General features: G+C 33.2%; 1 protein-coding gene across 3 annotated transcripts in view; it reads left to right on the plus strand.

The window, feature by feature from the left end:
* LOC123557083 (putative carbonic anhydrase-like protein 1) overlaps positions 1–25,217 on the plus strand; it is a 134,856-nt gene that overhangs the window by 67,971 nt on the left and 41,668 nt on the right. Inside the window, exon 1 of one of the 3 annotated variants that reach the window (XM_045348307.2) lies at positions 6,782–7,076. The exons of the other annotated variants lie outside the window; for them this stretch is intronic. Coding sequence (XP_045204242.2) covers positions 6,986–7,076 — 91 coding nt within the window. The 5' untranslated portion in view covers positions 6,782–6,985. Of the gene's footprint in view, positions 1–6,781; positions 7,077–25,217 lie in introns of those variants that run through there. 3 annotated transcript variants of the gene reach the window in all.

Below are 25,217 nucleotides of genomic sequence, written 5' to 3' on the forward strand. Positions count from 1 at the left end.
TAAAATATCAGATAAACAAGGAGAATCAATCACTGCTAATACCCAAGTAATTACTGCTAATACTAAAGCAATAACCGCTAATGTCGGAGAAATTACCACTAATACCCAAGAAATTACAAAAGTAAAAAATGTTTTCTTAAAACAAGAAACACAATTAGCTAGAACAAAAGGTGTTGTTGACAATTTATCTGCTTCTGAAGTTGCTACAACAAAACGAGTTGATGATTTAGCTGAAATAATTCTTAAACTTAAAAAGAAAGACAGAAAAATAAAAAAAAAGGGTAGAGGAAGTGAGACATGAAGCGTTTCTCTTTGAATACTATTATAATCATACTTTGATTACATACAAATGAAAAAGTATTTTGACCGTCGTGGTGCCTGGATACATTCAACATATAAAAATATGGCCGATCTGAACTTTTTTAAATATATTTGAAATAAGACCTGGAATTATCTTAGATTATAAAGATTTTATAAGCATAAACCAACATATAAAATAGATGTACTAGATATGCTTTTGAGTGGTGTGTTTATAGTCAGAAAAACCGGAATCTATATAATAGATATTAAGATTTTATTAAAGGGTGCGAGCTCTCCGGGTGAACCGTATAAACCGACTAAAAGCCCAATATCACATTTTATATTTAGGTGGCGGAATGATAGGCCTCAGGATGATGTTTTATTTGATATATTTGATAATGTAAATATAACAGCTGAGGCAGCTGAGGACTTTGACACTGATAAGTTAATATCTATGTATAAGAAAAAAATTAAAATTTTATCTAAAACAAGGAACAATGTTTGATATTCACCCGTATAACGATTCAGCATCTACAGAATTAACATTTATGCTTTGATAGGTAGTTACATTAGATTCTACATATCGGATGAACCTATATCCTCTGGTAGAAGCAGACTTTTGGATTAAAGGGTTAATTAAAAGCTTAATTAAAGTTTTAATTACTATGTGTACCCTAATAATATACTTACTAATTGAAAATAAGATCAAATACATTACATTTTATTAATAAATATAATCTGCCAAAGTTTTGCCAAAAGTTTGCCAAGTTGGCAGACATTGCCACATTGCTGCCACTTGGCAGAAAAATGGCAGGCTTTTGATTGGTTGAATTTGTGTTTGCCAACGTTCTGCCAAAAGTTTGTCAAGTTGGCAGCGACTGCCACATTGCTGCCACTTGGCAGGATTTTGGCAAATATTTGGTGGAAGTGTTTAATCATATTTTACTACAGGTTTTCATAAAGTACTATGAAAAGTTGTTTATTTTTTGGTTTTAAATTGTCCGGCATTGGATTTTTTAGAATAGGGTCAAGGGGTCAGGGGGGTCAAAATCGGGCTCGCACCCCCATATATATAACTACTGTCACCGTGCATGTGAGGTACATATTTGGAACAAAAATTAAAGACTGGTGATGGCGTCAAACCTTTTAGTTACAGAAACGTAAGCTAAAACACGTGTTCCTATATAACTAATTGCACTATACAGGGAAAGTAATTTATAACATCCATTTTAGTCCAATATATCATAGAGCTGTCTATATTGGAAATTAAAGCTTGACAATTTTAATTATAAAGACTTGTCAGTTGCTCACCATGAACAACTAATATTTCGAATCGGAATGACAGTGGAATAATGGTTTGCATTCCCATAGGTCTGTAGTAGTTAATGATTTGCTCATCTTGAATGTCTGTTAAAACCTATTGATATAACCATTTCATCTTTATATTTACGGTCCTCAACCAGAGATAATTTTATACAAGAAGAATGTATGAAGGCTGTCATGTCCGCAGTTCATTTGTACATTCGGAGGTTTATCTTTTCACTCAGCAGTTTCGGTTTATGTCAAATTATGATCTAATGAATTGAATTCCGGCAAAAATGCAGTTTTACGATCAAATATACAAAGCCTACTTTCATTACGTTTATATTATACCTTAAAACACTGTTGTTGCTTTCAAATACCATCTCGTGCATAATTGATGTAGATTCTTTCTATTCTTGCATTTTCGGGTTACTTAATTTATTTAGCCATTAGCCATTAACTGGCTATAAATCAATTAATATGAATCAATTACTTTGGAAAACTCACGCGGAATACTACGGATCGATGCAAGATGTGAAAATAGCAATTAACATCAATTAAACTATTTATTTTGTGTTGTTGTAAGTCAATTGTATAAATGTACTTCCGATTCCGAAATGGAGCGAAAGGTTTACTGCTGGAACATCACAAGCAGGTATGACATGATATTTCCGAAGTTACTAGTATTTTAACTCATGGCCACCAAACGATATGAGGTATATTTATAATACTTGGATTGCTTACATCTAACTAATGTCGACGTTGGGTACCCTGTTTCTTTCTGGGTTAGGCTGAACGAAATGCCGTCAGGTACCGTATTTACAACAATATATAGTCCTATGAGGAAATTTTGAAATTTTATTGGACATAATGGATGATGTTCAAGAAGGCATTTCATTTTCTGAAACATCACCAGAATATGACACGTTCGACATATCTATTACCATAAGGCAATTTTGACATTATCCTTGAATTATATTAATAGTAGTCTGTGAAAATGTAGTATAGAAATATAAAAGCACATTTATCAGGTAGGGACCCTTGCGAGGTTCAAGGTTGTGGGTTAAAGGTCATACAAAATAATATCACGATTTCTTCTTGTCAAAAGGACATTTGTCTTGTATCAGGTAAGCTGTTCTGATCAACGAGATGTAGGAAAAGTATCTCAGCCAACTTTCAGACAATGCAGTCTTACGAAAGAAACATTGGCTTTGTGTAACCAATGTTTATACGAGTTTAAACAAGCAGTTGTACCTGAGTGAGCCAAGTATACCACAACTTTGTTTCTCTCGAGTCTTATTGTGATGACAAAATGGCAACAACATTTAGAAGATAAATAAATTTGATTAGTTGTAAGCGTAGTTTCAGGGTATATTACATGACAGCCCTTTAGAGACCAGGCAGGCTTTGCATATATCATTGACATGTTAACTATCTATCTGTCAATTTGAAAATACGAAAGTATGTTAATATTAATGTAATTAGAGTTTGAAGATGATCATATAGAATTACAAAAAAATTGCCTAAAACGCCATTTGGAATTTTCATTTATAAAAAGAATGGTTAATATCATCTATGTATTTGCATTGTACTAAGAATCATATATATATATAGTCATATATCTACATCCTGATATGTTTATTTTTAAATTTTGAACGCTGTGTCTCGAAAAAAATTCTATCAGTCTTGCTAGTGGCTACTTAACATCTCTGTTATATTACCTAATACATCTTGAAAAGTTACATAATAAAGTCTCTTTGTATTATTTCTAACTTCTTACGCAGTGGTTTGGCAACTGTTCTATGATTCTAATAATGATTTCTGCTAAATGATATATGGTACCACATTCCATAGACTTATTTGTATAATAGTCCCTTTTAATTCGTAATTGGAAAGAAAGCGTTATCTCTACATTACAAGCCCATATAATTTATCATGCAAAACGTTTATAATTCTATACGTGATATAGTTGTACATTTATATTAACACTCCTTCTAATAATATAGACCTCTTTATTACATTCAGTTATTGTTTTGCAGTAATTCAACCTATAGTTTAAACATAATTAAAATGTAAGGGTGGATTTCCTGGAAGCTAAGAGAACAGGAAATGATTCAAATAAAACATTAAAATTGATTGATCCAACACTGTTTGTATTATGATAGCTGCGCAAAGGATTGAATGCCATGTCACGCGAACTTTGATTTAAATAAAAGTATTATTGCAGCTTTTCCTATTGATATCGAGAAATAAATGGTACAGAAATGTATTTAACTCTCTCCCTCTCGAAAAACAACAACAAAAAAACAAAACCAAAAACAAAATACGAGAAACATGTAATTGGCATTACAGATTTTAACTTCGTATAGCTTATTTTGATTTTAATGTTTTTAATGTTTTTGTCAATACAGATTGACACCTAGCCAAAACATGATTGAATAAGATGAATTTCCTATACACGACTTTCTCAGATATAACAGTTGTTTAAAAAAAGAAGGTTAATATGAAACCATCATTAACGGATTCTGCCTAATTGTTACAGTAACATTAGACAGCAGGCAATGACGTCACATGAGCTGCAACTATCTTACTAAAACTATAAAAAATGCTAGGTATGACGAGACGGAGTAAGGATATGTTACAGCCACAACATATTACAGTCACAACACGACAGTAAAGTTTAACATGACTTCAAAAAATGTCTCCGATATCTAAAATCCTGTGGTACAGGACAAAATAAGAAGAATATTATGTTTTTAGTATAAGAATTTCAAATAAAAAATGAAAGACCATTTAATACGTATATATATTAGCGATAGCAGGTAACACAATAATTAACACGTGTGTTTTGCGTTTCTAACCAATTGCCTGGCCGGACAAGTGCAATATATGAATTCCTTTTTTATGGTTCTCAGATCACGTTTTCTATACGTCTGATTGAATATAAAATCAGGATAAATTACAAGTGTTTTATAAAACATAACTAAAATTAGATTTAAAAATTTCAAAATGATAATTTATTGTTGATTGATTTTGACCAAAGTTTTTGAATCTGTAGAATATTGATTTTTTGTTCAGCGTTTTAGTTCTTGTAAATTTTATAATTTGTGGCTTAGCATTTTTAGAGTTTTGAAAACCTGTTTTTTATACTTAATATGTCACTAACACTTTTGCTGTATTTCAATTTATATGACGTTTATTTTGTTAACCTTCGGCATCGCGTGTAAATGTGAAAAAGCAAAAAGGACATAAGAAGGAATACTTATACCAGCTGAATAGTTTTAACAAACGTTCAAATTCTCCATAATGGTTGAGCCTTGCAATAACAATATGACCAAAGAAATTCTGTAGCAATATACACACGTCAGTAGAATGAGATCAAACTGAAGTGATAAACAACAGAAAAACCGATTGGATTCTCACAATGTCTCATATACCAGCCAATAAAGCTTATGTTGTTTTCTTGGCTGTGTGTATTTGTTTTAATTTTGTTACCAGTGTATTAAACGACAGAATTAATCACAACTAATTTACACTTTTGATGCCCCCGAAGGGAGGCATATAAGTTTTCATCTGTCCGTTCGTTAGTTCGTTAGTCACAACGTTAACTTTTTGCATGAAGGCACTTTACTCGCAAACCACTGCACCCAGGACCTTCAAACTTCACTTGCTGACTGTACTTATTAAGTACACGACCCCTACTGACTTTAGGGTCACCAGGTCAAAGGTCAATGTCACAGGGACCAATGTTAACTTTTTGCATGAATGCACATTACTCGCGAACCACTGCACCACAGGAACTTCAAACTTCACATGCTGGTAGTACTTATTGAGTACACGACTCCTACTGACATTGGGGTTACCAGATCAAAGGTCAAGGTCACAGGGGCCAAGGTTAACGTTTTGCATGAAGGCACTTTACTCGCAAACCACTGCACCCAGGACCTTCAAACTTCACTTGCTGACTGTACTTATTTAGTACACGACCCCTACTGACTTTAGGGTCACCAGGTCAAAGTCAATGTCACAGGGACCAATGTTAACTTTTTGCATGAATGCAGTTTACTCGCGAACCACTGCACCCCAGGACCTTCAAACTTCACATGCTAATAGTACTTATTGAGTACACTCACCATTAGTGACAGCTCTTATTTTTATTTTAATTTTGTAAAATAAAAAACACTAAAACATCGATCACTTGAGGCAAAAAAAAATGTGTTCAAGTTATCCGAAGTTTTAAGCGGTCCAAATACGATAGCGATATTCAAATCTGCCAGGATCCTCACCTGGTGACACTCTGTTATAGTACATTTATTATGTGAGCGTACCAAGTACTGGTAAAGATCATTCAGTGATACATTTAGATTCCCTTTTATATTTCTAGTGCTTCTCTCTCATAATTGTAAGTAAAAAAAGTCTAGCGTCTATTCTTTTAGACTAATAACGAAATGGGAAAAAAGGCAATCACCACAAGCTCTTTGCCTCTCATTTTGCTACAATACAGAAATGTTGTTTACAGCTTTACTTGTCAGATTTCTCTCAAAAAATTGCTTCAAAAATGGAACTTTAATGCAATGAAATAATCGAATTTACCAAACAAATGGAAATACAGCGGCTGCAACTTCTAACGATTAAATGGTTAAATACGCTGTCACATGGATGGGGTTAAGAGCAAGGTTTGGTACAAATCATATACTGGTTTGAACTTCGCAGTGGGGTGTTTCTAAACGTTTCAGGGCAGTACGCTTCTGTGTTCTTATATTTGTTTTGTTCTTGCTGTAGTATTGTTTTATTTTGTCTAACATTTTTGTTTTGAATGTAAATCATTAGGTGGATATACTACAATTAATTTTCACATAACATTGTCATTTTACATAATAAAAGGACTTAATGGAAACAGAAGCTTGTTTTGGTATGTTGAAAATATCCGTTGATCGCAAAAAATTATTTACTCTGTCGGCTTAAATAGTCAAGATGTATATTTTGCTTTTTCATATGAACGCACATTTGATTAAGTTTGACATTATCCTCAATTTTCAATGAATGTAACTTATCAGCAAATGAGAAGCTGTAGATTTCCCCGATTCCGAGAGATGAAAGTCGCAAAAACCAATAACAGCTCATTTCCAAACGCGGATAACCAGTTAAATCCGCGTGTCTACGTTCTCTTTGATTAAAAACAACATTAACTAGAGATGAGCGATCAGTTTGTAGAGATATTTTACTGGATGTTAATACCCGATGGAATATACTACAGCAATGACACACTGTGTTTAATGAAAGAATCATTGAGTGGCACAAACGTGACATGCGCATATAGAATAGCAATAAAACACTAATTGCCTGAAAAGAGCAAAGTGAACATGACAATATTAATATTTTAATGGAATTCTCGAAGTTAAAAATGACACCGAAGGAACTGCTTCAAACTTTCGTTCGGATATACTTGGTCATTTTCTTTTTGATTCTTCACGGTATGTCTTTTTTCTAAGTTAATGATAAGTAAATATCAAGGTGCTCTCAGCTATTTAACACTTCAAAAATCTAAATCATACCTTAATATAAGAATGAATTATATATTTATTCAAAGCAGACCACACAACTGAAACTAGTTAAATAAAAATTAAACATTCGATATTTTGATATTATCTGTACCTAATGAATATAAAAGTCTAACAAAAATATGAGTTGATTTTTTTCTGAATCATCCTAAATTATCATTTGTTTAAATTTTGTCAGCAAAATAGCGAAGACTGGTCTTTTCTGCCGTATTTTAAATTACATGCGAGATTAATTCACTTTTCAGCGTAATGATGTATAACATTCAATGTTACATAATATCCGAAATGTCTGATTTATTTTCTATTAGTTCTCCTAATTTAAAGTATGAAACATACTTATATATTAAGATTAATAAGTGAGGTATTTTTTCACATATATATGTGTCAAACTGTCTACTCAATAAATTTCTCGTCCTGATGGTCCGATAAAGTATTTACATCTTTAAAATGTATTACGTAGAAATTTCTAATGAAGAAACTAATCTATTTATTTACATGACTCCCATGTGCGAACCAATGTATAAAAGCCACGTTCCAGTATCACACACTCTTCACTGAACCAAAATCTTATAACAGTGTATGTGTGCACGGATACATCTTTGATATTGATACAAGACTACATAGACAAAGTAAACAAGATAGACAACGATGACGAACAAACAAATATAGAACACGTATAAACAGTCAATATCAAGAATACCATGTGTTAAAGTTTGTAACTGGTACACAAAACCTACTTTGAACACTATTCATGTCAAATTGTAAATAAAAAACAATTCCGCTGGTAAATCCCGAATATAGTATTGATTACAAAGGGCACGCATTTAAACCACAATATATACAAAACCAAGGTATGAATTAATTTACGGATCGAAACAGAACGAAGGACAAAACACCAAATATCCCCGTTGACTGTATGAATTACCTATCATAGCGCCAATAAACCGTCACGTTTTACTTTGACCTTTTACCTCAAATATAAGAGAAATCTGACAACATTAAAATGTAATATTTTGGTTATCTCATCTTGGGTATTTGAATTCCAATTTTCCCTTGATAGTTTACAGTTGCTAGCCTAAGGTTAAAAACTAATGTTGTACTATATACAATTGTAAGTTTTAATTAATACAAACTATATCGACATGAATCTTGAATTACATGATTTTATATAACGAGTTTCAATTCAGTTATTACATCCACACACTATAATCATGACAAAGATTTTAAGGACAACGAAGCAATTTCTATCGCTAACTAAACCACTGTTTCAGTTACTTTTGTTCACAGAAGAAATAAAGTTATGTATCCTTTTTATGTTGCGATATTCTGGATCTGCTATATAATATTAATAATTTATTAGTAAGATAAAGATTTCACCGAAATATTCTGTACTTGGATATTTCTTGCGCTTGATGAGTCAATATCACTAATGAACGACTGCATCTATAATATGAAATATATTTTCAATGTCATTAAATTTAGAGCGCTACTTAATTTCTAATTTAAGTGAAGTTTAAATGGTGTTCGTGAAAAATGTTTTTTTCTCCAGCCTGTGGACTCAAAGCGCTGTTACTCCTATGCTCTCTGACGTTATTTTTGTTTAATGTTGCTGTTTGCTTATTTCTTATTTCATTTCTAAGACTTTCTACTTTCCAGATTTTATCAATGTAGTCAGTTGGTCAAAATAACTTACATAAAACTGGAAAGCTTACGTTAGAACAAATGTAACAGCTGCAGTTTGCAATTGTTTGTGATCAGTGCTTCCAGGGTTTTTATCCTGTATTTGTCGTAGAATAAAACTCCTGAAAAGAATAAAGTTTTATAGAGTAGTGTCTCTGTAGTGTCCAGTAGGCTTTGGTATATTAAAATCTACATATTTGATAAACAACAGAAGTATGTGGTGTTTCACATACATTTTTAACATTATATGCTCAAAAGGCGATGCTGTCTGCGTCTAATTGAATGCCTTATCACAGCATGAATCAAGACAATAGGCATACAAAATGCTTGCTGTATGTGAGACAAATCTTTTTGTCGCTCGTCGGGACGCCGAACCAAACATCTACCCTTATTTTGAATCTCTTAAGCAATAACGTTAGGTCTCCGTTTGATATTGCGAGCTTCTGCTATTTTAATTAATTATTTAAGCATCGGCTAGAATCTCTAATGCAAGATTACTCTGGATGTTCTGTAATTGGATATTGCTTGCCCGAGATGAGGCGTTATTATTACAGCATCGCTGAATGTGACATGTTGGAAAAGTCTTCAGTGTCACGTTATCTCATTTGAAGTGCTATGTCAGGGTCAAGTTAAATGGCTTTCGAGAATTATGTGGAGATGCATGTATATTTTCAAGAGAGGTCTGGTTTAATTGTTACGTATGTTAACAGATTGTTGTTAAGTAAAATTCTTACAAATTGACATTATATGGTAAAATATTAGTTAAATGTTAAAATGTTAGTTACTTATGGTCGCCTCGCCTGTACGTAAAATTTACAGTGTTTTTGTAAAGAAAAACATGTAAATATACAGTAAAGACGGCGTACTGACATTCTAGTTAAGATGTGTCCTTTCGCGAAAGGTAGATAATTAATATATTTAAAATACGTGCAACCCTTAAGTTAACCTGTTACGCAAAATATGCAAAATATAATTGTGTAGTACATTTATGCGACGTGTACATTTTATAGTTTATTTTTAAAATCTTTTTTTTATACCTGACTTGTCAAGGTTTTGTACATAAGTCTCAGTGCTTTACCATTTTCGGACTTTAGAGGATCTTGATTTTTATTCACTGTTCATGTTATTTACTTATAGAGCTTTCGATATGTCGTACTAGGAGGCGTAAGTGATGAGATGACATCTTATGACAAAGTTTACTACGAGATTTTTATTTTGCTTTGTTACGTTCTATGGTTCCAAAGGATACTTTATTTGATGTTTAAACTTGAATTAACATGATTATCAAAGTAATAGTAGTATGAATACAATTGTAGTTAATTATTGACAATAATGGTTCAATGCAACTGTTTCGATGCAGGTCCCATTTTGGTTAAAACCAATTTCGGGAACTTTATGTTTACACCTTGTCTGTCTGTGTGTCATCGCTTTCCTATTCCTGGCCGATACAATACTCTGCGATCCATCAAGGAATTTTGATACTACTTGGGACAAATATTGATCGTAAATGAGAAAGTATGTTGCACGGAACAGCGAGACCCATATCCAAAAGCTCAATGTCACACTTGGAGATCAAACGTTAACATGACCTATTTGGTGCCCGCCATAGATCAAGGGATTTCTCATTATTTGTTCCCCATAAATTTACAAGAACTAGAACCCTAAATCAAAGTTCAAGATCAAACACAGGGGACACTGATATTAGTTATTTTAACTAGTCGGGATGTTTTTATCAATCAATATTTCTTTAACTTGACACTATCATTCACCAGGATAAGATGATGTGTTGCATACAAGTCTTAAGTCCTTACCTCAAAAGTCAATGTCAAACTTAAATTTCAAAAAATTTAAGTCAAAGTCAAATATAACTTCTTCAGGAGTGTACAACATTTCAACCAAACATTATATACAAGATCAAATATCGTATAAATGTTTTCATATCAGATTGTAGGAGATTATATCATTTGTTCACTTTTATTACATGTGCCATATTCAACTTGTTTCTGATTCTGAACATTCAATTATGATCATATCAATTCTTGAGGTGGAATTAGTATTTAGTAGCCATGCTAACCGTTTAAATAAATGCATATATGAACATTGATTGCCCACATAAATATGTCACACAGACACATGTTTCAATACCGCAGGGGGAGGAAAATGTATATTATCTGTTACACTTCTAGTTTTGTCAAATAACACAGAAGGGGCCAAAATTAAACTTGATACCAGTGCAAAAACAATAATTGTGATAGACACAGGAGATGTGAATTACATAATTTCTAATAATATGGAATTTGTTTACACTTTTATTAAGTCATCGTGTATATATTTATTGATGGTGGACGATAAATCTATGTGTGTATAATACTCTTTTGCAAAAGGTTGCTGTCAATAACATTCGCATTTACTGCTACGCAGTATGTCCTAGACTTGTTTTGTATATTGTTTAACAGTGATTACATGAAAGATTAGTGTCAAAACAGTTCCAGTTTCAGTGTCATAAAGTCGTTTGATTGTCTGTTATATGTTTAACTTCCTGATGTCTAATATAAAGATTTAACTGATCAATGTGGGAATTCATTTTCGACTAATTATACCATATTTGAGATTAGCTCGCTTTGTAAGCATCACTTCGGATCTCCCCTCTTATACTTCGCCTTTCATGCACTGTATTATATCAAAGAAGGTTCAATGTACACACCCGTATGAATACATCATTCTGTGGATGTCTCTGAATAGTTTTGGTACTTCAAATATTGAGCTCTGCTCCACACAGGGCCAGAGAGCGTACATTGTGGCTTGCATTTTCGCACAGCACATTAACAGGTTATATAGAACCTAGCCTGCAACATTTTCGTTTTGTCATGTTGGGCAACCTGAAGTTTTCAATTCTATTGTTTCAGTTATTACGTAGTGTTTTTATTTAGAAGTGTGGTCGATTCAAAGTGCTACTGATTTGCAAACAAACGTCTTCATACATAAGAATTGCACGTACAGTAGCTCCGTATAGAAGGTTGGTAGGAAAGTGATCAAAACATTGGAATGGCGAGCTTTAGCGCCGTCTACATGTAATTCGTTAATAGTATTTTTCAGCTGTTAAAATCGTTTTCGGCCGGAATATATCAACTGAAACAAATCTTAGGACATCTACGCCGATAAAACAAACAACATCACAGTTTAGTTCCGTAACATAGCGTAATGGGGTTAATTTCTGTTGAGATATTGTTTTTAATCGCGACATATACAGTCAAAAATAGAGCAAATGTTAATATAATTTTTTTTTTGTAGCCTGAAATTTCACGAGATGCGGTAAAAGCAATCCTTGCTTACAGACTCAATCAAACCTAGTCGGTTTTTACGGTTTTTTTTTTATTTGCGTTCTATGTCTCCAATAGTTTATTGAAACAGTGCTGCTTGACTCTATATAATTATGGATAGTATGTCTGTGTTACAAGTGTAAATTCCAAGTGTAGTAAATCTTTAACTATCCATCGCAGGCAGACATATGAGCCGTGCCATGGGAAAACCAACATAGTGGGTTTGCGACCAGCATGGATCCAGACCAGCCTGCGCATCCGCGCCGCAGTCTGGTCAGGATCCATGCTGTTCGCTAACAGTTTCTCCAATTCCAATAGGCTTTAAATGCGAACAGCATGGATCCTGACCAGACTGCGCGGATGCATAGGCTGGTCTGGATCCATGCTGGTCGCAAACCCACTATGTTGGTTTTCTCAATAAAGATACCAGTTGGACTCGATACGAGACATGTTAAACAAATAGATCGGCTGGTCATTTGGAAATTGTTGCTACTCTGTATTTATCAGAGCAGCTTCATTTGATTTAAGTTATTGCAATGGATGTATAATGTACCCCAGGGAGGTTTATCAAGCATTATTAAGTAATGATTAATTGAAGTAATTCCACTTTGCTGGTGAATTACAACATAAAAGTGACAAATTAATTTGATTTATTTTAGCAGAACATAGCGTGCTGCAAAATGCTGACAGCTCTTTAGGGAGTCACCAGACATGTTTTTATTATGTTGTTCTAAATGTGAACATCCATCAAATTAGGACAAATTCTGGAAGAGGATTGGGACTCCTTTACTGTGAGCGAATATGTAAATATGATCAAACATAGGGGACCGTTTTGATAGTATAATTAAACGGCTTTTTGGAATATATCTTGTGAATGTATCGAAATAAAGCTTAATGTATGACTGAAAAGCTTTGAATCAGTTTTAAATGTACCGATCGTTCCTCTCAATGTTCCCTCTCTGGAACATCGGTCAGATGTGTAGGTAGTACAAATTTGTGGAATAAGATTGATTCTGGCGAGTATCGCCAGAGTATTACTACCGCATCTAGAAGATCGTTAGTAAAATATCAACACAAAATCAAAGGCTTTTAAAAAGTACTGCTTCCTACCATTGAAACAAAAACATGTAACACTTTTCTGGTTCAGTCCTTCTATTTCAACTATACTGTAATTACATTATGAAGAAAAACAAATTTTTGAAGAAAAGGCAATGTTTATGAAGGCGTACCATGTGTTTCAGAAACTAATCAAGTACATTTCTGTCACTATCACATCTTTTAAGGTCAATTAAGTAGTCCATAAAGATCTTACAGATGAAGAAGACTCTGTAAAGATATTGTTATCTTGCGCAGTTATTCCTGTTTCCGCAGCACCTTTATATGGACATGTATCTATTAAGATATTACTTCACATGATCAGAGAAACGAAAAAAAATTAGGAACAGGTGCCTCTGACATTGAACAATTTGGCGCTCTCCTACAAATTGAATGGTATGTGCCACCTGGCCTTTACAGTAAATAATTGTGAACAATGGTGATACGAAGGTAATCGGTCTCTGACTTGAGATTACTATTTCTGAAACAAAATATACTGCTGGATCACATTTGTTATTAATAAAAGAATACAAACAAATGATCCAACAAAACCTGTTACAGTACGGCAGATATATGTTACAGGTCAATATGGTAAGAATACATATCATGTTATTTGACTGCAGTGTGGTTACTATGGTAATAAAAGTTAAACATATTTATCTATTTGCAAACGTCTAGGTTTCTAATATTTGCGCCTACCGGTGGGGATTGTTATCAATGGCAAATAATCTCTTTAATGAATGGTACAATTCTATAGCGTAACGGTAACAGTTCTTTAGGCATACAGACACTAACTAGAAAAATGGCATGAAAAATAGTCCTCAGTGTTTTTTGCTCTGTATTTTCCTTATTTTCTTTGCAATTGTTTTTTTTAAATCACATGACAGATCTATGCTTGGCATGTAGGCAGCATTTTCATAATGAGATAATAACATAGCAGAATATGTCATGGAAACTTAGATCATACACAACTACTACAATTTGGGGTCTCCTTTGTTAGCTGATTTTGCAGTTTGTGTGTTTGACTGAAAATATTTTTATTGCCTCAAACATGACCACCACTTTTTTTCAGCACTGACAATATTCTTCAAGCAAATGCAAGTTACATACGTTTAAAATGGGACCTGATGTGTGCTGCAGCCATTGGAAATATGTCAGTTTTATATAAAATAAAGAAGAACTGCTATTTAGTGTGGAATCTAAATACAGTATTCATATTTCTTGCTGCTAAAATTCAATGTCATACGGTCACTAGACCTCGTTTTTTTAACAGCAGATAATAAAAGTAAAAACGCTGCATTTGTTTACTTTATTACATAGAATTTGAAGATCCCTGCATTTATTATATAGAAGTTGAAGAGCCTAGTCATAATGGACTTCGTATCAATTAAAAACCGCCGTATCAATTTGCAAAGAGCTTACTTTAAAACCAGAAATTTATCTGTTATCATGTGAATCGTCTCGGATTCAAGGGCTGAACGCAATTATCATACTTTTAATAATGCTCTTATTCTGTCATATCGCAAAACCTTCCTCCAGTGTGACATTTGTAATTGAATATTCTGATATAGTCTAACGGGCTCGTTCATTTTTATCTAAAATACATATAATGATATTTTGAGGCAAATTTAACAAATAAAAACTACGAAGAATAAGTAAAGGTCGTAAGTTAATCATGTGTTTTTACATCCGTTCAAACAAAATCATACATATATTATCAGTATTGATGGCTGAACAAGCAGGTTTCAACCTCACTGATTGATAATAAACATTTTATCATTCATATTTGTACCAGCAGTAGGGTTTTCGTAGCGCGACATGCTTTTCTTACAAATCGGACCAGTATTAAACAGGTTCATAAAAAAAAAGACAGAATAAGTTTAAGCATATTTTATCACGTTGTTATCTGTTTATTTATTTTACACACTGTCAGTATTATTTTCTTCAGTTACAATTATATTTACTACTTATATTGACAGGTCTGACCCAGAAAGTTGAGCTCTTTTTATTAGATTTTAACAACCATGGTAAATTAGAAACTGTATTCCTGCGTAATAAAAATGACGTTATTCAGTGACATGACAATAACTCAAATTAATCAGTAAATTGAGAAGCAGAATATTAGCTGCTCCCTGTATGAACATCAATATCAGGGATACCCAACAATGCCTGTATATGTGTCAGACTTATAACTAACACTGCGGTGAAAAGTCTGAAATGGATAATGAAATGATCACTTGTGCTCCGCCTAGATATGATGCAATATACGTTTAAGAAAACATTTTGAATAAATGCAGAAAGGTAATTGTCAGGAAAATATTTCACCATTTGGTAGAGAGAAATATCTACACGGAGTCTGTATAAAAGTAACATTTGAGTTTTTTTATGCCCCCGAAGGGAGGCATATAGTTTTTGAACCGTCTGTCTGTCGGTCTGTCAGTCTGTCGGTCTGTCCGCATTTTTCGTGTCCGGTCCATATCTTTGTCATCGATGGATGGATTTTCAAATAACTTGGCATGAATGTGTACCACAGTAAGACGACGTGTCACGCGCAAGACCCAGGTCCGTAGCTCAAAGGTCAAGGTCACACTTAGACATTAAAGGTTATTGCATTGATGGGCGTGTCCGGTCCATATCTTTGTCTTCGATGGATGGATTTTCAAATAACTTGGCATGAATGTGTACCACAGTAAGACGACATGTCGCGCGCAAGACCCAGGTCCGTATCTCAAAGGTCAAGGTCACACTTAGACATTAAAGGATAGTGCATTGATGGGCGTGTCCGGTCCATATCTTTGTCATCGATGGATGGATTTTCAAATAACTTGGCATGAATGTGTACCACAGTAAGACGACGTGTCGCGCGCAAGACCCAGGTCCGTACCTCAAAGGTCAAGGTCACACTTAGACATTAAGGGATAGTGCATTGATGGGCGTGTCCGGTCCATATCTTTGTCATCGATGGATGGATTTTCAAATAACTTGGCATGAATGTGTACCACAGTAAGACGACATGTCGCGCGCAAGACCCAGGTCCGTATCTCAAAGGTCAAGGTCACACTTAGACATTAAAGGATAGTGCATTGATGGGCGTGTCCGGTCCATATCTTTGTCATCGATGGATGGATTTTCAAATAACTTGGCATGAATGTGTACCACAGTAAGACGACGTGTCTTGCGCAAGACCCAGGTCCGTAGCTCAAAGGTCAAGGTCACACTTAGATGTTAAAGGTCTTTTTTCATGATAGTGCATTGATGGGCGTGTCCGGTCCATATCTTTGTCATTCATGCATGGATTTTAAAATAACTATGCATATATGTGTGACACAGTAAGACGACGTGTCGCGCGCAAGACCCAGCTCCTTAGGTCAAAGGTCCTAAACTCGAACATTGGCCATAACTGTTCATTTAAAGTGCCATCGGGGGCATGTGTCATCCTATGGAGACAGCTCTTGTTTGGGTCAGTACTCATGAATTTATTTATTGTCAAGACGAGATAATAATGCAGTAACTAAGAATTTGCACTTTGCACTCACTCGCATCACTTATACGAAACATTGTCTGCGAACTCCATTGGTAAATACGCATCAACTGTTCTGATAAAAACTAAAATACATTAAGAGATATTATTAAGAAAATAAACAAGACATCTCTTTTAATTACGTATCTTTTGCACTGCACTTTCCCTTATTAATTCCTATTATCAGTTCACGTTATTTGAAATTCCCTGCACCTGTGGAAAAGAACTCAATATTTATAACAATTAATTACGAATAAAGGCCATATTTAGAAACTAAGTCAAGGTAGCGATACCGGTCTTTTACTACCACGTACACACTTTGTTTGGAGATGTTCCATACAAGGGACCATACAATATAAAAAAGGAGATAATCTGAACACTATTTAAGATGGAATCATAAACACGATGTCCATGCTGTCTGTGCTTTCACAGTTGCACTGCAATTTCTTCCGTAATTCTGTAGTTGTATTCCGGACGGGAAATAACGGACGAGCACACGGACGGACGGACACTATAAACATCTTTAGGAGCGTAAATTAGAATGTTTCGTTTCTCTTTGCATCTACAAATGTAGTCTCCATTTTAGTTGTATATCGTTAAAAATATCACACATTGTACAAACAACATCACAATGGCCTAAATAGAAACCGACAGACCATTTACACATTTACATTGCATGTTTTCTGTGATTATAGCTGGTACTGTGCCATTTCAATGACCTCTATCTGTATTGGTATGTATTAAGTTCGATCAATAGCATTAGGAGGGTATACTGCTCGCTGTCATCATACAAAGACAGTGTTAAATTAATCACATGTCAGTGGAGTTTTGGATACTTTAATTTCAATACATGACGTAGTCTCAGACATAACTATTTAGTCAGGATTTATAATTGACGCAACGTAAAATGTACATGCAGATCCACAAAAGGCTGAGCAAATTTAAGTGGATGTACAATAGACCAGTCAATGGGGTACAGTTGAAAGACAGTAATCTGTTAAAAGGCATAAAGATAGTCAGTTAAGTTCCTCATCCTCTTAAGAAATGGCAAAAAGGTTAAACACGCTAAATGAAACACAAGTTATACTTTTAGTCAACATTATATTTAAACATATTTCAACAGTTTACAGATCCCCATGGAAATGTTTAAACATATATTTAGAAAATACAAACATGACAATGCATTACATCACATAATACTCGCAGCTTGTCCGTGACGTTTTTATAATCAAAACATCATATACATGCATTTGTATGACGTCAACTTGATGCATACTCTATGTTATAACAACTGATCAGTCTAGGAGTTGTATTATCATCTTATTTCGCTGTATATACTGAACTGTTCTTTCATCTGTCCTAACCACTGTCTTCTATAAGACGACTTCTGTAAGATACGAGATTGTCTGATATGGAGATGAAATATTAAACCAACGACATTGAATTAAATTCCCGGCACTTTGATCTCATACATTGTACTTTGATATAATGAACTGTCAAAATCCAATCTCCAAGAACATGAGTAAATATCACTTTTATTAGAAGACATGACCAAAACAAATTGGACGTCAACATTGACGGTTTCGATTTATTTAGTCATAGACCTTTTTGAAATTCTGTCATGAGATATCATCTGGACTGTTTTCGGACTGTGTTTATAACTTACCAGATTATGAACACTTTGGCCTGATAAATGAATTTATTTAAAACGCATATTATTCCTTTTATTAGGTAAATATGTTTGGCATGTACCAGCTATATATGTAATACCATAGTCATTAAACATTGATTAAAGTAAGATTTATATGACTTGTATTAGCCTTGAGTTACTTATTATAAAGTATTACAAGTACGTTTACAGTAGCAGAATTTCGGTTTCATTTATTTTATACTTTAAGCGAAAATGAATTAGTGCATGTTTATTTGAAAATGGTCAATATTTTTGGAGAGTCGAACGTTTACTACTAGTAGTTGACTTGTTATTTCATTTCCAGACTCTAAGGTAAACCTACTGAGAAGTTTACATGAGCTAAGGTCATCTGACAGTTTTAATAAGCTTTAGAGTTCAGATATACCCAACGAGATCGAGAAATTCAGTAAATGTAATGAAAGTGCCAGTGTAATTGTGCTATATATCCCTTTTGTAGATTAAAAAAAAAAAGATTGACATGGTCATTCCATCGTCAAAGGCTTAATTTACTGTATGGCAAACATTAGTTTTCTCTAACATTATGTACTCAAAGGTACCCTGCAATTACAACATGACCGAAGACATTCTGTCACAATATACCAAGGATATACAATAAATGTCAGCGGAATAAGATAAAGTTGAGGTTATAAGCTTCGAAAAGCTGATTGGATTCTCGGCATAACAAATTTGACTTTGTCTCCTATACTAGACAATTAAATTACATTATGTTGTTTTTCAATTTCGCCATTTGTGTTTCACTATAAGGTCTTAATACGAGATTGATAGAATAAAACTGAATGGAGTCTTGCAGAAATTTTATGTTTCATACTACCATCCTATATATGTATGATGTGATGGAGTGCAACGGGCAATTATTTTCAGACAATAACTGACAATATCATACAAATTAAGCCCCTACTTTAGTATGAAGAGCTCATTATCATTTTATCAGTATCAGTTTAATATAAAATGGCGCACAGATCTATTGAACAAGAGGCATTTATCTGTATCTAGCAATACACATACTCTTAGTCTACTAGAATGATAACTTTTATAGATTGTTATTAACAACGAATGAATGTTGATTTCAGTATTTCAATATGACGCAAAATAAATTTGAATTTCATTATCATGTTACTATTCATGATATTACTGGACAAAATATGGAAACGCAAAAATAGGCAAACTATTTCAAAACACAAACGAATGTCGTAAATCAATTATATTTTCTTCGCATATTAAGTATTAGTAAAAATAATTACATGATACGTTATGATTCCCGATTGTATTTGACATCATAATTATGCCTCCTTCTTAGGAATGTAATAACTGTATGTAAATTAAAAAGTCTTGAATACTGCCCCTTGCATCCATTTAAAAATAGTCAAAAATAAACAATGCCAAAATGAAATGTTGCTTCATCTCTATTTGTTTGTTATATTTCCATTTCTTGTTTTCATTCTTATCACCATAGTCATTATGAAGTACAACCATCCGTTCGTCGTAAATTATTAACGGCAAAACATTTGAAAGAGTCTCAACTGACGTGTGAGTAAGAAAGTATAAAATATTAACTCACTAACCAGAATAGAAAAAGAACTTTAATTAAAATGAATAGTACATGACACGGACATAGTCTATGCCTCTGTTATACATTGCATCGCAATTGTTTTTGTCAAAAATGAAATTTTAAAACAATCGGAGCAATGCATTTTTTACAGAATCTTGAAAATATCTCTTGATTTTATCTTTCAAGTTATCTACTAGTAAAGTAATGTATTTTACATTTTGTTTATACAAGCATACATTTGATTTTGTTTAACATACTAGTAATCATGAATTTTCATAACTTATAAGCACACGAGAAAAAACACAAATATACTTGATTGTGGAGATGGAACAATGAAAAAAGCAACAAGAAGACGAAGAATAGGTTTGTACAGGTATTTTACTGCATGTAAATATTAAATAGAATATACCGACGACACGATAGCTTTTTATGGAGATATAATAGCTCCGTTGTTCAATAGCTTATATGAGTACAGTAGTAGAAAAAAAGCAATTCTTGAAAAGGTTAGAATTGACATCAAAAAAAAAAACTATTTAAAATTCTTTCTCGGATATTTTCTGTCATTTACATAATCATTATTCACTGTTTGTTGATTCACTGTTTGTTGAATTACATTATATTTGAAATTATATGTAGACTTTGATAGAAAATAACTGTTTTAACTTTCAAGTCAATAGCTTTGATAGTAACAGAGCTATTTGACTTCATCAAAACCTTTAACCAACGGAGACACCGATGACGTTGCGAGTGCAATAGCTCTACTTTTTTCTGCCAAAAGTCGAGATAAAAATGCTACTTTTTTCATAGCAGTCAGCATTCAAGTCACATATCTTTGTCATGATTATGGTTTAAGGTAATTCATTGTAAAGTTGTATATTACATAATTTCAAACACATACATTATTTGATTACACTGTACAGTATGCCAATGGTATTATCTTTTTCACGAAATCGCCTGCAGGTCAAAACATACCTAAACTAAAATTTACCTATGTTTTCTTAATCCCTGGCGAATTATTTTTAATATGAAAGGGATGTACATTCTATTTTAAGGTTTTCATTAGTTAATCGAGAGCGAAAATAATACAAATATAATTCTTCGATCTTCGCTCGCTCCTGATTTTCTAAAAAAAGTAAATATTTTTTTCCCCTCGCCGCCTCAAATTTTCCAAAAAAAACAAACTATGAACAACTTTTCAGTTTGGCATGGCCTAATGGATATACATTTGATGTATTTAAAATGCTTCTTTTTTATCTTACTTTGTACCACTGTAGCCATAACGTTATGTCTGCATTTTAAATTGCAGGTTTCCGCTCTTTTAATTAATTATTTAAAGCATCAACTAAAATCTCTAAATTGAATGCAAGATTACTCTGGAATGTTCTGTAATTGAATATTTCTTGCATTATTTGAGTCGTTATTATATAAGCACAGCTGAATGTGACATGTTGAAAGTGTTTTGACAACAGTTGATCTCATTTGTATAGATGTCAGTGGCATGTCAGGGTCAAGTTTAATAGCTTTCCGTAAATGCGATATTTTCTTTTTCAAAAGAGCTCCAGTTTTTGCTTTAATGGTTATTTATGCTTTTTAATATTAACACAGCTACAGTTTGATAAATGTCGGAAGTTACATTTAATTTCCGACATTACATGGTGTGCGGCCATGTCTAGACCACAATTCCATATTAACATCAGTTATATATTTCAAATGCGATATGGCAAAAACGATTGTATTGAACCGTTGGCCCTATTGTAGAAACTGTTCGTTTAAACCATTTACCTTGTCTTGTAATGTTATTACTCTTAGAAAGTTATCGTGGTGTGCAATTAATTCCGAAATTTTACGCATGTATATAAATATGTAAATGTAGCTGTAATCAACGATTTACTTAAGGTTAACACCCTTATTACGCTGTATCTTATCTCGAAAGAGTCAGTAATTAATAGTTCAAAATTGCTTGAATGTTCATTTAAATTGTGGGAAAAAATCACCCAATTTCATAATTCATACGTATACAACTTGCAGATCTGATTGTTTTGGTTTTGCTTGTTGTTTTTTTTTCTTCATTACCTCAAAACATTTCATTGTAACAGGACGTCCAACTTCATAGGTGTGTTGAGTTAGACTTACTTTAATAATGAAATAAAATCATGTAATGTATAGATATTTGTTACAATTGACTACTATTAACTTAAAGAGCCCTTACTTAGTCTGACAGTGTGTATTGTTGATATTCATAGCCCTTTGCAATATTGAAGACCATCTAAAATATTGTTTCATAGTATAACAGTTTTTAAGATGATACAGGAGGGTGGTTAGTAATTACTTTTCATGAACACAGGCAAAATGATCAAGTTTAGTGAGTCTAATATTTTCTTTTACTTAGTCGCAATATATCAGACCAGCATATGTTTTTTTTACAGATTTAGTTATCTGATTCCAAAATTTAATTAATATGTCAAAGTAATAGATATGACAGCATCAATGTTGGTAAGTGTCCGGACATTATTTTTCCTGCCAGATGCTGTTGATGCAACTTTGTAAATTGATTAAATATAGCTTATAGAACAGGTTTGTGCCATTACAGCTCCTGTTTTTATGACACAAAGTAACCTGATTGTCTGTTACATTATCCCCTATGGGAAATCTTCTTGATTTCTAGTTAATATTCAACTGATCATTTCCGGAATTGATTTTCAAATACTACACTCAAGAAAGTTAAAAACGCTACATCTAAGAAGTTATTACCGGGCAACTTTACTAACGGTCAATGCAGATATCAATGGTACTCTTCATATGCTCGTTGAAACACGACAACCGAATGTGAAACTTATATTCTGATAATTTGTATTTCTATTTTTTTTTATTTGATATACAAATTAGATCTTCGATAAGGCATAGCGAATATCTGTTAAAGACGTTACATCATAGGTTTCAATTGGGAAACTAAATTGAAATATATTTTGCGGAATGCTTTTGTATGTGACATGGACGTAATTAAAACTGTTGACAAGTGTTGATATCACATGAGGTTATAAAGAAATAAGTAAATGGTGAATGGTCTTATGAGATACTAACGCTTCAACAAATGAGTTTTGAGATTCGCCTGTTAAGACCAGAGTAAATGGCGATAACGGGTTTAATAAATATGCGCTAAAATGTATATATATAATTCGATTAAAGATTCACAATTTTGTAATCGACTTCAACATTTTTAACTTTTTAATTTTTGTTAAACGTGCCATAGTTTATGTATAGCATGAAATACGACATGAGCTCCACGAACTTCATTTGACAAGTGTCATTTGCCATAAATGGATGTTGCATTTTTAATTTTATTGAGTGTATACGACATTCAAATGAATTTTGTTTGATAGCACAAGTCAAAATACTTTTAAGTTAGATTCGACAGAAGGTGTGGTCATCCGAAATATGTCTGTTGAACACGACTAAGTCACATCTTAGCCTACTAATGAATATTCTGCGTACTTTCATAGGAAAAATGCCATCCAGTCCTATTTATAGTGGTAAAGAAGTAGCATGAGATTTTACGAAGACCATCCTTACTTACACTTTGACATTTATTGTCTGTAATTAGCAGGGTTTCTCAATTGTTTTAGAGAGTGTCTATTCCAGGCCTGGTGTTTAATTTGTAATTGATGAATTTAACCCATTAGCTAATCAAATAAATCTATTGCATTTGCATTTTTGCAAGTTTTGACTACCTTTCGTTCTATACCAGTCAAATGTAAAAAGGCTTGAATTTATCGTCTAAAGATATCACAAGTAAGTCGGACCGTTAAGATTCTCATATAATGATCAAAACAGCTAAATTCGTCTTCTGTTTGAAAAGTGTACATTAGCTTCCAATTTTGACTAAAATTCATATGAAAAAAACACTCACAAATTTTTTGCTTGAATAGTATTTACAGTAAAAACATGTGTGTGTCATATTAAAACAATGCTATTTTCCGTCTGAAATAATTTCTTGCCAAAACTGATGGGCAGTAATCCTGTGACAATAAAATTTGAATGTAAGAACATCAATTTATAAATTGATGCAAGTCTAACTGCAAAATGTATATTAAATTTTGTTGATTGATTTGAATACAAAGTGCAACCAATTTACAATTCACTTGACATGATATGAAATGCAGGTAACACATGTTTGTTCAACTTAAGTACACTGTCATATTTATTCGAAACAATGTCATTCCATTGCTGGACACATGTCAAACTAAAAGCTTCAAATAATAAGAGTTCAATTCACACAGCATGCTTGAGAGTTTATTGCTTGCAAGACATAATTTCAAGAGTAACTAGATTTGAATTGAAATATTTACAAACATATCATATAAAAAGCTGAAGCATAAAGATCTCATCTGTTTGCATGTCTCTGTCTATTCATTTAAATTTTGTATCCTGTTTGGAAGTACATGATTCCTTTAATGTATTTTGGATGTCTGTGTAGTTAAAGCATTTAGCTTTCTTATATAAATATATAAGCTTAAAATTTATATCCCACGGGGCTCGTATTTCCATTGTTACAGTTACACATTTATTACATTTCTATGTCACATATAAATTAAGATAACAGATGTTTTAATGGTTTTAATGCCATTGTCTTTATAATACTAAATTTGTTTATGATCAGAGTATCAAACACTTAATGTAATACACAAATAGCAGGTTATCAAAACAAACAACGTGACAATAGGTTTTACAAATGAAACTGCCCAACTTTTACCTGGGAATGGCCATGATGATTTGCCCTGCACCCGCTTATATTCACAAAAAAATATCTTCACATGACTTTTCAATATAAGTACAGAAAAGTCGAAAAATGTTGATCAATAAACGGAAGAATCATGAGCATATTTCGGTAAGTAGTGGCTGTTTAAAGTTAGCTCAAATACTTCAAAAGTTGGCGTATTTATTGACTAAGCACGGTTTCTGTGAGTGTGTTCGGGTTTAACGTCTTTTTCAACATTTTTTTTACAGTCATATAAACGACGTTGTCTACTTGTATCAGTGAGCTCAATGTCCAGCTTTATATTGCTGCTTCACTGGACTATCACGCCGAAGACACGTGGCATGATACCCCATCCAGTCACATTATTCTGACACCGGGCCGACCAGTCCTTGCACTATCTCCTTAATGCTGAGCGCCAAGCAA

Source organism: Mercenaria mercenaria, chromosome 5, assembly GCF_021730395.1.
Source record: "Mercenaria mercenaria strain notata chromosome 5, MADL_Memer_1, whole genome shotgun sequence".
Lineage (NCBI taxonomy): Eukaryota > Metazoa > Mollusca > Bivalvia > Venerida > Veneridae > Mercenaria > Mercenaria mercenaria.